The following is a 13,160-nucleotide window of genomic DNA, read 5'->3' on the forward strand; positions in this document are numbered from 1 at the left end:
ACCTGTATTGTTCAGTTGAAGCTATACACAGCTGTAGTGCCTTTAAAACTTTGCGCACCTTTACTTTTTAGTTACGTAGTTTATTAATTTAGTCTTCTCTATGTGTACCAAATTCCCATGGTTTATGCAAATGAATGCCTTTTCGTGTGTATGTAAATGTTGTGTGATTGTTTAGTTACCTTTATTTATGTTTTTTTCTAAGCCATGCATGGATATGCTTCTCTGGTAGTTAGTTGGGAAAATTTTCAGCTCAAAAAGTCGTTACCAAAAAATATGCACAAATTATTGACGAACGCAAAAAGGAGTCAACATTATTTGCATAAACCATTGGATCTATGTCTTGATATTTGAATTAATTTCGATATATTTTTATGCCTATATAAAACCATGTTATTCTATATGATTTTAATATTATTTTGCTTTACGCCTTTTTCATTTCATGTTTATCCATTTTCGTTTGGTTTGACAAAATATTTTCGTATTCTCTGCGCTAATTGCTGAACGCTATGAACCATATGAACCCACTGTCATATCCAAAAAAACAAAAAAAAAAACCTTGGCTATGCAACAACCAACAATGAAAACCACCCAATAAACCCACCAACCAATGAAAAAATCAATGCACACACAAATACGTTCCGTTCCCATCTATGTAATTAGTACCAGGTGCACCGCCTCAAAATATCACCGCCATAGCCACCAGCTCGACGACGATATCGCTAAACTGGCTGCCGCCGCCCGTCGAACGATCGAACGGTCGCATCATATACTATAAGGTCTTCTTCGTGGAGGTGGGCCGCGAAGACGACGAGGCCACCACCATGACCCTCAATATGACCAGCATTGTGCTCGACGAGCTGAAGCGCTGGACCGAGTACAAAATCTGGGTACTGGCCGGCACCTCCGTCGGCGATGGGCCGCGGTCCCATCCCATCATATTGCGCACCCAAGAGGATGGTATGTATGCCAATAACGATCTTACCTATGCGTAAGTCCTATCGAACTCTTTCGTTTCCCCTTATTACTTACTTATTATTAGTTATTACTCTTAGTTTTACACTCATCTTGAGCTTTGGTTATCCTTTATCTCGTTATCCATTATCAATCCCCATGAAAAAGAAAAATACCAACCTGACTAATCGAACATATTTTGTACAATTTTTGAATTTTGATATCGGGAGCATTCACCACAGGAGCGGCTAAGCACTTTGGAGCGTTATCTGATATTATCAAGATATCTATATATATTTTTTAGTTTACAAATATTTATCTTTATAACCCACTAGCTGTAAATAAGCCTTTTGAAAACAGCTAAAGTTTTTCTTTGTAGTATTGTCAAGTATTATGATTTGAAAAGTCCGTCCGTAGCCTGGCTAATCAGAGCAATTACATTTTTAAAACATTTAAATTCCATATTTTGAGCCCTCCAGGCTTTCTTCATCTAGTCTGATTTTGTACCTTTTTAAAATATTTGTAATATAAAAACTTACAAGTTTTTTAGGATCGCTAGGGATCCGCTTAAAAAGCTAAGAGAAATTTATGCTGTCTCTTACCACCATAAATACCATAAACTTTTATTTAGTTCTGGTTTAATCCTAATTTCCACCTTTCTTTACCCTATGATTTGTGAAAATTCGTTTGTATATTCAAATGAAATTTTAAAAACATCTACAAAATTTTACTCATTGGCACTATGAAATTGCATATTTTTTGGCGCAATTTTTGACTACTTTTTTGCACAAAATCTCCTATGAAAAAAAAAGAAAATATCTCTTTTTAGAACAACTCCTATGTATTGTGTACTATATGCAAGCAAAAATATTTTTGTTCCTTTTACTTCTTGACTCGCAATCGTCTCGAGAAATGCACAACACCAAGATATATCTCTAAATATGAATATAAAGAATCAAGTTTTATAAATAAATATTTTTGAATATAATGCATCAATTGTTTGTGGTAATTTGTATAGCACCAAAAATCACCATGAACTCTATGTAATCTTTTTGTATTTTTGGCATTTTCATATAGTTTTTGTAAGCATATACCAAAACACCACCGAACACGAGCCTAATTCCCCAAACCTAAACACAAATTTGATTTTAGATTGTTTGCATTAAATATTTTATTTAATTATTTGCATAATTAAATGTATGCAATTATAAATGTAAACACAACCCGAGGTGGAACCTCAGCAGGGGCTATAGCCATAATGGCCCCGTTCCTGAACCCAACAAATTTCCCGCACATATATATTTTTTTTTGTATTCAATGTTTACCCAAAGCAAATAGCGCAAAATGTTTCGCTCTATTTATTTATTAATTTTTTTCTCAGTTGACGCTCACCTGCAAACACACCTTGCCAATACATCTACATGTGTGATATTTACATAAATGCATACATATTTAATAACGTTTACAAAAGCTCGGTGTACTATAATTTTTGAGCCCTTGCCCAGTATGCAGCTCTACCCCTATCTGTTTGGTTTTTGGCACACGGTTTTTGCACTTTTGTCACCAGTGAAGCTCCACACAACCCCAAAGCCCCGCAATGTCGCACGTTTTTAAATGGATTTTGTTTTTTGTTTATTGCTATGCAAATACCGAACGCAGCAGCACAGCAAATGACAAATCCTTAAATTGATTTCTGCACAAAATTAACCGAACTTTTTATTTACGCACATAATTTTGTATATTTTGTGTTGTTGACCCATTTTATTAAGTTTTATTTGCAATCACCTGCATGTTTGCACAGTTAACACATTTGCATATTTGCACTTTTCACCGTTTGTCCCAACGTCCCTCAAATGTTTTTTGGTCCGATCGAAAATGGAATTCAATCCTCGAATACTATTTTACCACTCAGCTTATGTTCAAGACCAAACCCCACTAGGTGTATCCACGGAACCCAATACTTTTATAGATTTGCTGTATCTTTTCTTTTCACCCATAAATTCCACTCAATAAAAAATCCAAACACCACTTTAAGCCACCTTCATTTGCTTGTTAGCTGTTAACTTGCTTGTTCAACAGAAAACAGTTTTCCTTATAAAGTACCTACTCAATTTGTGTGTTCTCAAGAGCTCAACACCATCTGAGTGTGGTGGCCCATTCACTTCGTTTTATTTTGGCTAAGCACTGTAAATTAAATGTACTTATTGTTAAGCACCTTAGTGTACGTCTCACTCGCTATCCCACTCTCTCTCTCTCGTTCGCTGTGACACGCTCCTGGCATCTTTTAGCCCACTCTAGATGTTATAATAAGCTTAGTATTAAGTCTGCAGCACCGATAGCACCGCACCTTATGCACAGGCTCAGTCCCAGGGGCACACACACAATGCCAGCTAGAAGGACACGTAAATGAGTGAATGTTTTCTGCAGAAAGTTTACAATCACTTGCAGGGCTGCTCAGAGAGAAATAATCATGGGTTCGAAATATTAACAGATCTCGTGTGACTATGGGTCAGAAAAATAAAAATATAAGCGATTTCTAAGCACCCATAAGCAATATTCTATAAATAATGATTAGTATTTATTAGTTCTAACAGATAGAAGAAAACTAATTTTTAAATAAATTTTATGATCTAATAGATATAATATTTTTAACAATCTGTTCAACTAGTCGGCTACGTAATGAAATATTTCTAAAGAACATTTGTGAAGACCAACTCTTAAAGTAGGGCTGATTTTCTCTCTGTGCAAACCCGAGTAGCAGCAAGAACAGCACCCAAGCACCGCAATGCCATTGAGCTATCTGTGACTGACTTGAAATTCGTTTTAATTGTACTCAATTTGGCATAACCAGAGGCAAACGGCCACATATCTCCGACCAAACTAACCTCCCCTCCACATCCTGCTGTCGCACTTGTAGCCAGCGGCTCACAAGCTGCAGTAGAAGCATCTGGGCCAGCATTAAAGGGTCAGCAAATGGCAGTACTCTATGTATAAGCCACTGTATGCCAGTTCTACCAGTTTTCTTTTTTACACTTATTTTTATGCCCGGTACCCAAGCATATAAAATGGTATATGGTGTTCTGACTTTATAAAATATACATGTTTCTATCAGTCAAAGTTTTGTATAATAACTAAATATAGTAAACTTAAAAACACTTTATCACCCAAAGTATTGATGATAGATTGGTCAGACCTTTGGGAAAAGCTATATTTTTCTTTTTAGCAAACATATCCAAAATTTCATATCAATCGTTCGAGGGGTTCGGTACCGGGTATTCAATAGTCGGAACACTCGACCATAACACGTTGTCCTTTTCTACTAATTTTTGTGCTCCGCATGTCGGGAGCGGGTTTCGTTATGATGTGATGCGCTTGTTAGATGCCACAGCACAAATGCAAATGCAAATGCATTCCACCTGTCTAAAGCTGGGCACTTGCTTTTCATACCTCCGCCCGTGCCGGTCGTACCGCTCCTCGGGGTCTGGGAGCGATTCGTAAAGCAAGCAGGTTCCCCTTTGTGCACCCAGACAGTCGCACACACGTCCTGCCCCCACATATATGCCAAAAAATAAAACACACCGTAGATGAAATAAAATAAAAATAAAAAAAACTTAAAAAATGAGCACCTCGAGCATTGGAAGCTTAGCACGCGCTCCTTGCTTCGTTTGTTCCATTCAGCACTGCAAAAGGAGCACGGGAAAAGAAATACAAAATAGAGAACACTTCTACGGTAGCATTTTAATTATTTTATATTTTTAGTGCACTGATGTGTGTGTGTGTGTGTGTGTGTGTGGGTGTTGGTGTTGGTGTGTGCGCAGGTGTATCTCTCACCTGGTGTGAATGAATGTGAAATGACAAAAAATGAGACAAAAATGCAGCATTTGACCCCTTCCATCTGCTGCTTTCGGCTGAAAAAGTTAAGCAGATGAGCTGCCAAGCTGCAGGACACTAATGAAGCATAATTTAACATTTTTGCGCTGCCAGTTGCATTTGAATAATTTGTATTATGCATTTATTTAACATTTTTAATGAACCCAAATGCAGTGATTGAGGGCAAGGAACCGCAAGGCAGCAAATCACTGTCTAAATAATGAATGGTATACGTGCGAAATTATCTCTGAAAATGTTATATCTCAGCTTAAAGCTTTTCAAAATGAAGAAAATTTCTTAGCGAATTTTAAAATAGTCGAATATTAAATTACAGATCCATTGCTATACATTAAGAAGTATTATTTAATCAGTATTTTAGGGTAAATTTAAGTCTTATAAATATTTATTAAATTACCCTTGAATAAATTAAGGTAAGTTACTTGTAAAATTTAGGTTAATCCACAAATTATTATAATTGGGTGTCTTAAATCTACAAACTACCACATAATTTTTGACAAAAAAAATAAAGTTAATTGAAAAATTATTAAAACACTGTACAGTATCAAAGCGGTGTGCCAACAAATATGTAGATTTTGTATCATGTTTTCCATCTTAAGTTGTTCACCTTTCCTTTTCTGGATTTTTACTATTCTTGTGCACTAGTAACCCCTTTTGGAACTGTATACTGTAAACTAAATACCTATATTTTATATCTTTTTTCACATACTATTAAAACAAAACCAAATAACTTTGCTTGGCCACTCGCACCTTGCACCAATTGCTCTGTTTCGTGCACCTTTTTTTGAATGCAAATCAAAATGGAAAAAAAAACCAAAAACCAAAAAAAAAAACAAAAATCTTTTTGAAACTTTTTTGATGTGAATACGAAATTATTGCGAAATTTGATTTTTGAACGCAACCTTTAATGGATGGTGGTTTATATATATAATACAAATAAAACATTTTAAAACTATTTAGAGAAAAAGAGTGAGTATATTTAATGGTTGACTATGTACTATGTTTAAGAATGCCCCATAGCAAATTACTATCTATTACTATACATCTCTATTTCTATACCTATACTCTTTTTTCCCAAAAACATATTTTTGACTTGGTCCAAAAAGAAACGACCGATAACTAAAAGAATCACATCTCTTTTGTTTTTTGATATGTTTCTCTATTTCGACATTTTTTGAAAATCTTACCAAACCATTTAAGAGGTCGGCAAGGATTTTTGATGCTCTGAATAAGCAGCATACGTGTATAGAAAATATATATGACATTTTTTATGATTTACCAATATACGTTTTTTGCACACAACCAAGTAAATACTTTTTGAATGCTTACATGTTTGTTTTTGCTAAGTGAAACGAGATGGACGTCGAAAACCAAGTGTTTGCGATGGCCCACATTTTTGTGTACTTTTTTGCCACCATACTCCTAAGTAATGGTCTATACTATATCGAATAATACTACATCTAGGTATAAACTGCACTTTATACTATACTTTAAGCACCTATTGAGCAACCACCTCCACTTACCAATTATATAGCACCTAAGCAGCACTTTGGTTGTTTGGTTCCTCCAGTTCCGACTTTTATTTGAACTTTATTCTCTTTTTGTCTGTGATGTGGTGATGGCATTGACTTGGAACTAGGTTTGTTCTGGTTCTGTACTGACAACATATATTCCTGTATATGTAATACTCGTAAGGTCTAAGCACTAACTATATTAAAAGCCATAGTTTTCTGTCTGTATACTAAATATATAAGAAACCTGTACTACAGTGTTAAGTAAGTTAATGTTATTCACCTTAGTCCATAAGTTAGGCTATCTTTATATGTCTCCAGTTGTTTTCGCCCTTGTGACTACCCTCATCTAATCGCAATTTTCTTCGGCGTCGCGTTTAGTGCCCGGAGATCCGCAAGATGTTAAGGCGACGCCCCTGAACTCCACCTCGATCCATGTCAGCTGGAAGCCACCGCTCGAAAAGGACCGCAATGGTATCATTCGTGGCTATCACATACATGCCCAGGAGCTGAGGGATGAGGTGAGATTTCCGCCGGGATAACAAAAAACATTAGATACATATTCCAGATATTTTAAAATTTAAGATTTTCTTATTCTTTAAAAATTCATATTTTTATTAAAATAACAAGACGTTGGATATGTGAAGTAAATATTTTACCCTGCTATTTCCAGTGACACTTGATTGGTGCAAAATGTTATCTTATCTTATATAATTATTTTTTACCATAGTCTAATAGTGGTTTAACGAAAAGTTTTTAGAGATCTAGTTTTAAAAGATACCTCTCATGTCCATTTGATTTTAACCAAACAGGGCAAGGGCTTCCTCAATGAACCCTTCAAATTCGATGTGGTGGACACGCTGGAGTTCAATGTGACTGGCCTGCAGCCGGACACCAAGTACTCCATCCAGGTGGCCGCATTGACCCGCAAAGGCGATGGCGACCGCAGTGCAGCGATTGTGGTGAAAACCCCCGGCGGGGTGCCAGTCCGGCCGACGGTGAGTCTGAAGATCATGGAACGGGAACCGATTGTGTCCATCGAACTGGAGTGGGAGCGTCCGGCGCAGACGTATGGCGAGTTGCGTGGCTATCGACTTCGCTGGGGCGTCAAGGATCAGGCGCTGAAGGAGGAGATGCTGTCGGGACCTCAGATGACCAAGAAACGCTTCGACAATTTGGAGCGTGGAGTGGAGTACGAGTTTCGGGTGGCGGGCAGTAACCACATCGGTATCGGTCAGGAGACGGTGAAAATATTCCAGACACCCGAAGGCACACCCGGCGGACCGCCCTCGAACATCACCATACGCTTTCAAACTCCCGATGTGCTGTGCGTCACCTGGGATCCACCGACCAGGGAGCATCGAAATGGCATAATCACTCGCTACGATGTGCAGTTCCACAAGAAAATCGACCATGGCCTGGGATCCGAGAGGAATATGACTCTCCGCAAGGCAGTATTCACGAATCTGGAGGAGAACACCGAGTACGTCTTCCGGGTAAGGGCCTATACGAAACAGGGAGCCGGTCCCTTTAGTGAGAAGCTGATCGTGGAGACGGAACGCGACATGGGTCGAGCACCGATGTCTCTGCAGGCGGAGGCCACGTCCGAGCAAACGGCAGAGATTTGGTGGGAGCCAGTGACGAGTCGAGGCAAGTTGTTGGGCTACAAAATCTTCTACACCATGACCGCCGTCGAGGATCTGGACGATTGGCAAACGAAGACGGTTGGACTCACGGAATCCGCGGATCTGGTTAATCTCGAGAAGTTTGCCCAGTATGCCGTAGCAATTGCGGCGAGGTTTAAGAACGGATTGGGACGTCTCAGCGAGAAGGTTACGGTACGGATAAAGCCCGAGGATGTGCCCCTGAATCTTCGTGCCCACGATGTCAGCACCCATTCGATGACCCTAAGTTGGTCGCCACCCATCCGCCTAACTCCGGTTAACTACAAGATCAGCTTCGATGCCATGAAGGTGTTTGTGGACTCCCAGGGATTCTCGCAGACCCAGATCGTGACCAAGCGAGATATCGTCCTGAAGCACTACGTGAAGACCCACACGATAAACGAGCTGAGTCCCTTTACCACGTACAATGTGAACGTGAGTGCCATGCCCTCGGATTATTCGTACCGTCCGCCCACCAAGATCACGGTGACAACACAAATGGCAGCTCCCCAGCCGATGGTCAAGCCGGATTTCTATGGTGTGGTCAATGGCGAGGAGATTCTGGTGATACTGCCTCAGGCCTCGGAGGAATACGGACCCATCTCGCACTATTACTTGGTGGTGGTGCCGGAGGACAAGTCCAATCTACACAAGATACCGGACCAGTTCCTCACCGATGATCTGCTGCCTGGTAGGAATAAACCAGAGCGTCCTAATGCCCCCTACATTGCGGCCAAGTTTCCACAGCGTTCCATTCCCTTCACCTTCCACCTGGGATCGGGCGATGACTACCATAACTTCACCAATCGAAAGCTGGAGCGGGAGAAGCGTTACCGCATCTTTGTGCGGGCGGTGGTGGACACGCCGCAGAAGCACCTCTACACCTCCAGTCCCTTCTCCGAGTTCCTGTCCCTGGACATGCGGGAAGCTCCGCCAGGTGAGCGGCCCCATCGCCCCGATCCAAATTGGCCAGCGGAACCGGAGGTTTCGGTGAACCGCAACAAGGACGAACCAGAGATCCTGTGGGTGGTGCTCCCACTGATGGTGTCCACCTTCATTGTGTCCACCGCCTTGATTGTCCTCTGTGTGGTGAAACGCCGCCGTCAGCCGTGCAAGACTCCGGATCAGGCGGCCGTTACGCGACCCCTGATGGCCGCCGATCTGGGAGCCGGGCCCACCCCTAGCGATCCCGTGGACATGAGGCGTCTGAACTTCCAGACACCCGGCATGATCTCCCATCCGCCCATACCCATTTCGGAGTTCGCCAACCATATTGAACGCCTCAAAGCCAACGACAATCAGAAGTTCTCGCAGGAGTACGAAAGCATTGAGCCTGGCCAGCAGTTCACCTGGGACAACTCCAATATGGAGCACAACAAATCGAAGAATCGCTATGCCAATGTCACTGCCTACGATCATTCCCGTGTCCAACTGCCTCCAGTAGAGGGCGTGGCCGGATCGGATTACATTAATGCCAACTACTGTGACGGCTATCGAAAGCACAATGCCTATGTGGCCACCCAGGGACCGCTGCAGGAGACCTTTGTGGACTTCTGGCGCATGTGCTGGGAACTGAAGACGGCCACCATTGTGATGATGACGCGACTGGAGGAGCGAACACGCATCAAGTGCGACCAGTACTGGCCCACGCGCGGAACGGAGACCTATGGCCAGATCTTTGTGACCATCACGGAGACACAGGAGCTGGCCACCTACAGCATCCGGACGTTCCAGTTGTGCCGGCAGGGCTTTAACGATCGGCGCGAGATCAAGCAGCTGCAGTTCACCGCCTGGCCGGATCATGGGGTGCCCGATCACCCGGCTCCGTTCCTGCAGTTCCTGCGACGATGCCGCGCTCTTACGCCACCAGAATCCGGACCCGTGGTTGTTCACTGCTCGGCGGGAGTGGGACGAACCGGTTGCTACATCGTCATCGATTCGATGCTGGAGCGAATGAAGCACGAGAAGATAATCGACATCTATGGGCATGTCACGTGCCTGCGTGCGCAACGCAACTACATGGTTCAGACGGAGGATCAGTACATCTTCATCCACGACGCCATCATTGAGGCCATCATCTGTGGCACGACGGAGGTGCCGGCCCGCAATCTACACACTCACCTGCAGAAGCTACTGATCACGGAGCCCGGCGAGAGCATCTCCGGCATGGAGGTGGAGTTCAAGAAGCTGTCCAATGTCAAGATGGACTCGTCCAAGTTCGTAACGGCCAATCTGCCGTGCAACAAGCACAAGAACCGCCTGGTCCACATTCTGCCATACGAATCGAGTCGTGTCTACCTGACGCCCATCCATGGAATCGAGGGCAGCGACTACGTCAACGCCAGCTTCATCGACGGCTATCGCTACCGATCGGCCTACATCGCCGCCCAGGGTCCTGTGCAGGATGCAGCCGAGGATTTCTGGCGCATGCTTTGGGAGCACAACTCCACCATTGTGGTCATGCTGACCAAGCTCAAGGAAATGGGCAGGGTAAGCTAGTTCCATTCTTTTAAATTATCCCTTCAGCTTTGTTAAAATCCTATAGCTGTCTTAGAGCCCATTTCCCAATGGTTATCCAATTCTCATCTTATAAATCTTTTGCATTAGCTTTATATCAATCAATGTAAATATTTTCACAGGAGAAGTGCTTCCAGTACTGGCCTCATGAACGATCCGTGCGCTATCAGTATTATGTCGTGGATCCCATTGCTGAGTACAACATGCCGCAGTACAAGCTGCGTGAGTTCAAGGTGAGCACAGTGAACATATTTTATTTATTTAAAATATATATCTAATGGAATCTTTCACGTCTCTAGGTAACTGATGCTCGAGATGGCTCCTCGCGCACCGTCCGCCAGTTCCAGTTCATCGATTGGCCGGAGCAGGGAGTGCCCAAGTCGGGCGAGGGCTTTATCGACTTCATTGGCCAGGTGCACAAGACCAAGGAGCAGTTTGGCCAGGATGGACCCATCACCGTGCACTGTTCAGCGGGCGTGGGACGTTCGGGTGTCTTCATCACCCTGAGCATCGTTCTGGAGCGGATGCAGTACGAGGGAGTGCTGGATGTCTTCCAAACAGTGCGCATCCTGCGCTCTCAGCGACCGGCTATGGTGCAAACCGAGGTGGGTTTCCCACAGGCTTCTTGATATGTTCATATAGAATTTACATCGTTTGTTTTTAACATTTTAGGATCAGTATCACTTCTGCTACCGTGCTGCATTGGAGTACTTGGGCTCATTCGACAACTATGCAAACTGAGCTGAAATCTCATCGACCCTGCGTTCGTTGCATACTCATCTCGAACTCTACGCATAATACGCATTTACGATATACTCGGATATCATAACTCTAAAGTATTATAGCCAGCTACTGCCCACACTTACTTAATACACATATACTTATATACGTGGACGTGTTTAGTTGATAAGCGCACCCCCTGCTCGAAGGTTATGTTGCAATTACGATTACTTTGGGGTCTCGATCTTTCAGTATCTTTGATTTTATTGATAATGTAAACTACAAAAGACTGTTACACGTTTAATTATCAGAAATTTAAATATCAGCCCACATGCACTTCCATATGTGCGTCATTGCTCGCTAATGAAGGAAGGAGTCAATCAACTTGTTGTTGTCGTGGAACTGCCGCCAGGATGGCCATGAATGGGGCGGACCACTGGAAACCGATACATATTTGAACTAAGGACTTGGTAGCTATTAGTCTTACCGCCTAAATCAAATCTCGAACGGATGGATAGGGTCGAAAGTAGAAGCCAGTTGAATTAAATCGTAATCTTCTGGCAAAGTGGGCAGCAATTCCCATTGTCATTATTATATAAAAACGTATGAGTAACACAATCAATCAAATAACGCTATGTTAATCATTTTTTATGCCTAGGTTGTTGGAAACCAGTATAAACAATCCGTGCAATTAGTCAAAAGTCTTGCATAGCGCGTATTCTATAAGGCAGCTAGATTCTAACATTAGTTTTCAAACGCGACTTATGCTTTGATCTCCCCTAAAATAATTGACGAGTTTGAAGGACTGATCGATGTCTTGGTAGCTAACAGACGATTATAGTTTTCTAAACCGATAAGAGACACAGACGCAACTTCCAGCATAGCAGCTAACTGAAACTTTAACCTCATTCCCACGACTTCTATTCAGTTCCCCAGTACATTCCTGTATATACCACAGTTGATGCCCAAGCCAGCCACGTATGTATGTGTAATCTAGATCGAAAAGCTAAACAATTATTGTACCTAAGGTGTATGAAGGCATAGATATTAACCAAGCGAACAGATTAGAATGATAACTGTAGATATGTACTGTAGCATATAATTTTTACCATAAAATAGAGCGGCAGACGCAAAACAAAAATAAATCAAGACATTGGCATTAGGTGTTAAGCTACATAATAATGTATATAACTGATAAGCTGTTTTGCAGAACGTTTGAATTCGGCCTCGTATTGATACATAATATATATATATACAAAAAGTTAGCAAGCAAATGCTTAAAAGCAAACACTAAATTATTAGCTGAAACACATGTTAAACAACAATAGTCATATGTAAACTAAATATTTATACGAAATAAAAGTATTTGTTATAACAACCTAGCGCGTTGCCCCTGCCAATTGGATCGGAAGTGTTAGGAGGTAGTGAATTTTGCGGCAATGTTGGCCGGCTGGGCATGTTTGGAATAAAACGAGAGATACTAAATTAAACTATAGCACTAGCAACAATAGATGTCTAGATAAAGGTACCCACGCAGAGTGTTGCAATCGTAATAAACTTAACATATAAATCAATTGAAAAGGTACGAATATATTGTATATTAAACAAATTTGCCGGCTTGTCAAATTTTGTTAAAATATAAATTGTTTTGTATGTTTTACCAAATAGAAAGATATAACAATTTTAAATGTAACATGATACACAGACAAGCAAACAATATAATGATTATACTAATCAAGCAACAGATGAGCGTATGTATTTCGCATTAATTTATGATTAAGAATATCATATTATGTTTAAAGATACCAAACAAATAATATATCATTTTCAAAAAAATGCAAAACTGAATGACAAGAAATAATAAAAGATGAAATAAAAGAAAGTAAAATACTTTTTGTTTTAAGTGTAC

At 41.5% G+C, this 13,160-nt stretch overlaps 1 protein-coding gene across 8 annotated transcripts in view; it reads left to right on the forward strand.

Annotated features, from left to right (window-relative positions):
- The window catches only part of LOC108032368 (tyrosine-protein phosphatase Lar), a 124,091-nt gene extending 110,950 nt beyond the window's left edge, over positions 1 to 13,141 (forward strand). For 5 of the 8 annotated variants that reach the window (XM_017106182.3, XM_017106184.3, XM_017106181.3 and 2 more), the window contains 6 exons: positions 661 to 957; positions 6,732 to 6,871; positions 7,163 to 10,504; positions 10,654 to 10,764; positions 10,831 to 11,136; positions 11,204 to 13,141. In XM_017106182.3, coding sequence (XP_016961671.1) covers positions 661 to 957; positions 6,732 to 6,871; positions 7,163 to 10,504; positions 10,654 to 10,764; positions 10,831 to 11,136; positions 11,204 to 11,272 — 4,265 coding nt within the window. In that variant the 3' untranslated portion in view covers positions 11,273 to 13,141. The remainder of the gene's footprint in view (positions 1 to 660; positions 958 to 6,731; positions 6,872 to 7,162; positions 10,505 to 10,653; positions 10,765 to 10,830; positions 11,137 to 11,203) is intronic. The other 3 variants (XM_017106188.3, XM_017106187.3, XM_017106189.3) reach the window with 1 other exon arrangement.
- The last annotated feature ends 19 nt before the right edge of the window (positions 13,142 to 13,160 follow it).

The sequence above is a fragment of the Drosophila biarmipes genome, chromosome 2L (genome assembly GCF_025231255.1).
Source record: "Drosophila biarmipes strain raj3 chromosome 2L, RU_DBia_V1.1, whole genome shotgun sequence".
In the NCBI taxonomy this organism is placed as follows: Eukaryota; Metazoa; Arthropoda; class Insecta; order Diptera; family Drosophilidae; genus Drosophila; species Drosophila biarmipes.